Below are 6,000 nucleotides of genomic sequence, written 5' to 3' on the forward strand. Positions count from 1 at the left end.
TCACATGTCATGAACAAGAGACACGGCTACCAACAGGCCCTGAATCCATAAATCTACAGAGGTATCTGGAGACTTCTGGAATATTCATAAGAAAATAAAATAAATAAATATTTTTTTTTAAAAACTGCCAAATCAAATTCTACAATAATGCTTTTAATAACTACATTCAAGCTGTTTTCAACTGTCCTTGCCCCATTCTTCAGTTACTATAGACATTTTAAGCTGGATTTAAGTTGTGTCTACTTATTTAGTACAGTAATCACAAAACCACCGTCAATGAAAACAATGTAGGTGAACCTTCATATTCTACACATACATAAAAAATTTGATGTGGACACTACATGATTTCCTTGTACGCCTATTAAATTACATATACACATATTTTTCCAATGAAAAGTACATAAAATTCTATTTCATTAAAAACTTCTGAATTTTTTTTAATGAATTTTTTTTTTTTACGGGCATCGACTGCTAAGGTCATTAGCCCTCGTCACATTCTTTAAAAGAAATTAGGGTGTAAAGGGCCCTTACATTTTATTTAAAAACGCAAACTTCACAATAAACATTAAAACATAAAAGACAAGGACAATTACAAACACTTACGGGGTGTAAAGGGCCCCAATATTAAAATTTGAGATAGGTTCTCAAAAGACCATGAAATTAAAATTAAAATTAAACTTATCAATACCATATCTTTCTTTCTTTCTTCTACGAGTCTCATTTATAGTTTGTTTAAGCACCCTCGGGGCGACCAGAACCGCCGTTGAGCAGTATATCAGTCGTGCCAGGGTGCCGTGGCAGTTGAATCCTTCTTATATCAGGCCATAGGCATGCACGGCGTACACCCATAGCCTCGCGCCCTCAATCCACCCTTGAGGGTCCCCCATGCCATCATCGGACACACCCCGACTCACTGCTCTTGAATGCAGGTGAGCCAAAATGGCCTAAGCAAGAGGGCTACCTCCCGTCACTATACGTGCCACGCTTTGAGACTCCCTTATATGTATATATAAAACTACCGCTTAGAGTATCTTTTACCACAGCTTTAAACTTCCATTTTATAGACTTTTAAGAAGTCCACTGGCGTGTAAAAATGCAACTATATTTTCTTCATTTCCATTATCCAGATCAGCACTAATATTATTTGTAAGACGGAACCTCTTTCTGAGGTCCTCATATATGGTACACTCTTCTATTATTTTTTTTCAAAAACTTCTGATATTTTTATTTTTTTTATTTTTATTGAATTATTATTTACTATAAAAGTTTTTTTTTACAGTCAGAGGTTAATAATTATTAATAAATAAATGTATTTAAATTAAAAGAAAAAAAGTTAAAAAAAAGGAGATGAAGTCAGAATTTAATTAATGTGCCTTCCTCTTGTAAGATCCTAATATTTCATTAAAAATTTATTTGGCTATAATTCTGGAACCAATGAAAATAAGTACCACTTATAATATATTGTTGAAAAGCTCTCAATGAGGGCTTATTACTTACTCCATTAAGAAAAAGTACAAGATTCAAATTATTGGGGATTTTGAGCTTTTTTGGACACTTTTGGTTCATGGTTCGGTTGATTGCACTTAAAAGGGAAGAGCACAACTAGATGACACAACAGTCCTAAATCCAAAATTCCAACATCCTACTGTTAATTGTTTTTGAGTTATGCGAGATACATATGTACAAATGTACATACTTACAGACATCACGCTGAAACTAATCAAAATGGATTCAGGAATGGTCAAAATGGATATTTCTGCTGAAATCTGAAAACTGAAGTTTTTTGCGATCACAATACTTATTAAAAAAGGATATCTAACACACATGAACATTATGAAATACATGAGCACACAATAAGGGTGCAACAGGAAATTACCTAATGAATAAAACAATTCAAATTCAACATTCTTATCGAATACATTCTAAATATTTGTCTGTCTAATTAAAAAATCCACCACTAGATGTCAGGGTGAGAAAATCAGTATCAATCACTAAAGGTAATAGAAAATATTTTGATGTTATTAAAATGGTTTTATTATAAAACTCTGGTTTGAGGTTAACAAACATTTATATTTTGAATTTTCATATCTTACTGGTTGATGGATAAAAACAAACTAAATTTAACTAAGTAGTACTTGTTTATTCCACTTTTAAGGTAAATAATAAAGAATATTCTTTCTGTTTAGTATCATTGTTTCAAAATAAAGATACTGTAAGGAGGTATAAACATAATATTTGTAAATAATAGAATCTATTTAAAAACAAGGTTTTATTTCAATTAATTATGCTCCATTCAAGCATTATGATCATCTGTACCTGTTGTCCTTGATGTCCGATAATTATTGACAATATTTATTTTTGTTTTATTAATTTCACTAGCAAAGATCAACTTTTCTATTTTGTTTCTCTCTTCTCAATCGTATACTTACAAATTTAATCATATCTTTGTTTGTGGTTTTGTTTTTTTTTAATTCAGTGATTTTTTTTTATTATAAAATTATTAAAATATTTAATTAATTATTTTTAATTAAAATCATTATTAATTATCATTTTTTTATAAAATTAAGAAATAATTGGCGCATTTATCTCTTTATTAATCCACGTGACAAAATAATACCTTCAAAGAATTTAATGTGGTTTAATTTCAAATTATAGACCAAAAGATCATTTTTAAAGATAAATATTATAAAGCTTCTTTCTCTATAGAGATGTATAGCTAATAAATAATAAAACCATCACTTATTTAGAACTGTTTGATAGTTCTAAAAACATCTTTTGAAGAACTAATTCCAAATATTTTGATACTTTGTCACTTTAAGACTAAATACGCATACTGTTTAAAATATGTGTAAGATTAAATAAATAAGATTAAAAAACAAATAAGCTAAAAAAATCTTTTGTGTTTTTTTTTCTTTTTTGTAGCATTCTTTGTAACTTCATAGATATTGATGAAAAAACTATTTATTCTTTATTAAACACACAACACCGCACAAAAACATGGTGCAGTGCAACAAAAAACACACAGACACACACACACACACACACACACACACACACACACACACATATATATATACTACAAAAAGTTCTATATTCAACAATTTCATTTCAATTAATAATGAAAAACCTCATAGACCAATTATTTTTTAGGGTAACCGAACTAAATTTAAAGAAACTAAAATTTTTAGTTCTATTAAACATGCTGAGTACACATGGTAATCTGGTAATCTTCACCTTCCATTAAGAACTTTGAAATTGAGCTACAAAATTTAAATGGTAGATTTCACTTATTTTTATCTAAAGATTAAAAGTAAGTACTGATATTTTTCAAGTATTTTCCATTGTTACAGTACACCAGCAAACTTTATTTTTTCAAACAGCAACTCCTAATTTTTTGTTAAGTGTTCAATAAAATCATCATTTTAAAACTTTTTTTTTATTTTTGGGTATTTTTCCTTAAATGCAACTGTTCTACTATTAATTGATCTCTAGTTTAGTTGGTTCGATGTACATACAGAGTGATTCCAAATTGTATGCCAATCTTTCGGGAGATGATTATTTATATAAAGATAACAAAAAACGTTCATTTAAACATATGTCAGAAAATAGTTCGTTAGTGAACCGTTTCGGCCCCCGAAACTCACTCAAAACCTCAACTGTTTAACGATCCAATTTGGATAATTTTCCCGAATTCACGGACAGCAGCCAATCCATTTTTATTTACTTTACGGTAATGTTTACTTTACCATATTTACTTTAAACTGTTAGACACTAATCTTAATTGTTGGTCACCTGTTATTGCCAACCGATGAAAAATCAAATTTTTTTAAATGTTTTAGAAGGACGTCTCTTTCAAATTAACTTCTATAACTTTTTGCATTTTTATGCGAATCGTTCTGTTTAAAATCGTATCAATTTTTCTATCCAGTTTGTGTTTTGTTTATAATTAAAATTGAACCTTTCAATTTTGTGTTTAATTTTAGTAGACGTTATTTACATCAATTTTCTCAAAATTAAATTATCTTCAACGTTAATTAGAAATTTTTATTTGTTTATAACAAATTTTATAATTATTTACAATAGATTTAATAATTTGTTTTTAAAAAAATGTTATTTGGTAAATTAACAGTTATTTTATTCCAAACCAAAAAATTATATTTTCCGACAAAACCTTTTCGTATTTTATTCCGTCTTTCTTAAAACCTAAATAAGATAGAGGTGTGCTACCACTTTTATTCACTTCCTTAGATCAAAAAACACCAAATTTACCCCTCGATTTGTACCGCAACAATTTTAGTAGGGTTTAATTTCAGAGAAATAGCAGAAACAGGGCTAAATGTTTCGCGAGCCGAAACTCACTAACAAACTGTTTTCTGACCTATGTTTATGTGAACTTTTTTTCTTATTATTAGCTATAGAATCATCTCGGATGAGATTGCAGTTCAATTTTGAATCAATCTGTTTTTTATACAGAATTATAAATTATCTTTTAGTATTGCTTTAGCAAATTGTTTTTTTTTTAATTTCATTATTTAAGATAATTTTAATAAAATACAAACATTCTTGACAGATAATGATGTAACAAATATGATTTACAATGGAAAAAATTATATTAGCCACCATATTGATTTTTTTTATTTTGATAGCTTCTGAATATTTTCATTTAGAAAAAAAGTATGCAAAATTATGTTATATGTTTACTATTAATAATTATCAAAAAGTTAGTAATTGTTAACTTTAAAAAAAAATAAAGCTGGTTCATTACAACCTTGAAAAATTGAAATGAAAAATCCCAATTTTGTACTTTCAATACTTAGAAAAAATTAAAAAAAAGTTTATAATCTAAAGGTTTTGTTGTTCTCTTTGTTATAGGTTCAGGGATCTTAAATGGTGCACTTAAATGAAAACTCTGGATTTAAACAAATAATCCACTTAATTGTAGACAAGTAATGTTTCTATATATATTTTATATATATGATCAAATTTATTATAAAAATAATTTTGTAATAGGCTTATTTTAAACTCAAAGTAGTGATTCTGTTTTATTTAATGGTTGTTTCAGGTTGTTCGATACGTGACAGAATCTAACTCTCCATATGTTATAAGACAAATTGAAAAGAGTGATTACTATTACTATGGATGACCAGAACCTCCTGGAGGACCACCAGGAAAAGGTCCTCCCTTGCCATTTCAACAAGAGGAAGTGTGTCCAAATTCACGAACTTATTGCTTTTAATAAAGTTTAAAAAATAAACTTTTATTAATTATAATATTTTGTATAAAATGTATTATATTCTATTTATGTAAAGTGAATTGTAAAGTAATATTTAAGATAATTATTTATAAAATATACAGAAATAATAAATAAATGAAGATTAAAATTAATAACAGTACAACTGTGCGTGAACAGAACAGTAATTTTGTTTGTAGTTCTAATACATATCTCAGATATTAAAAGATCTCCCTTAATAATTCAAATGAATTTTGTGAAAACTGGAAATTTTTCCCATTCACTACAATAACTTTTCCTAACTTAACAATTTTAGTTAGCATGTTTTACCAGTACACAAAATTGGTCAGTTTTCAGTTCTTAAAACAATAAGGTTCATCTCTCGCCTACCGCACCACAATACCATATAATTATATTTAATCTGTTTTTGTTTTACTTTATTAAAAAAAATAAAATTATTATGAGCAGAAAAATAATTAAATATTTTTTATCTCAATATTGGCAACATAAGTACAATTTTTCTATAGTAAAAACTCCTTTTGAATCAAAATTTCCTTTAAATTAATTGTTTGTACTTACCCATTATTTTTAAAAAGTTTATCAAGATATTTTAATAAACTGGTTTAATGATCGATATATAGAGCTCTAATTTAAATAATCAATTTTAAGAACTGAAACCTGCAACTTGTAGAAATAGTGTTTTTTTTAAGTTGGCAGATCTTAAATTTTAATTCAACCTGATAAGTACCCTGACAAAAAAATATAAGATA

At 27.4% G+C, this 6,000-nt stretch overlaps 1 protein-coding gene across 1 annotated transcript in view; it reads left to right on the plus strand.

Moving 5' to 3' along the window:
• The window catches only part of LOC142320938 (protein eva-1 homolog C-like), a 718,303-nt gene extending 713,090 nt beyond the window's left edge, over positions 1-5,213 (plus strand). The window contains exon 9 of the mRNA XM_075358924.1: positions 5,063-5,213. Within this exon, the coding sequence (XP_075215039.1) occupies positions 5,063-5,143 (81 nt within the window). The 3' untranslated portion in view covers positions 5,144-5,213. The remainder of the gene's footprint in view (positions 1-5,062) is intronic.
• Positions 5,214-6,000: the final 787 nt, after the last annotated feature.

Source organism: Lycorma delicatula, chromosome 3 (genome assembly GCF_047948215.1).
Source record: "Lycorma delicatula isolate Av1 chromosome 3, ASM4794821v1, whole genome shotgun sequence".
Classification (NCBI taxonomy): domain Eukaryota; kingdom Metazoa; phylum Arthropoda; class Insecta; order Hemiptera; family Fulgoridae; genus Lycorma; species Lycorma delicatula.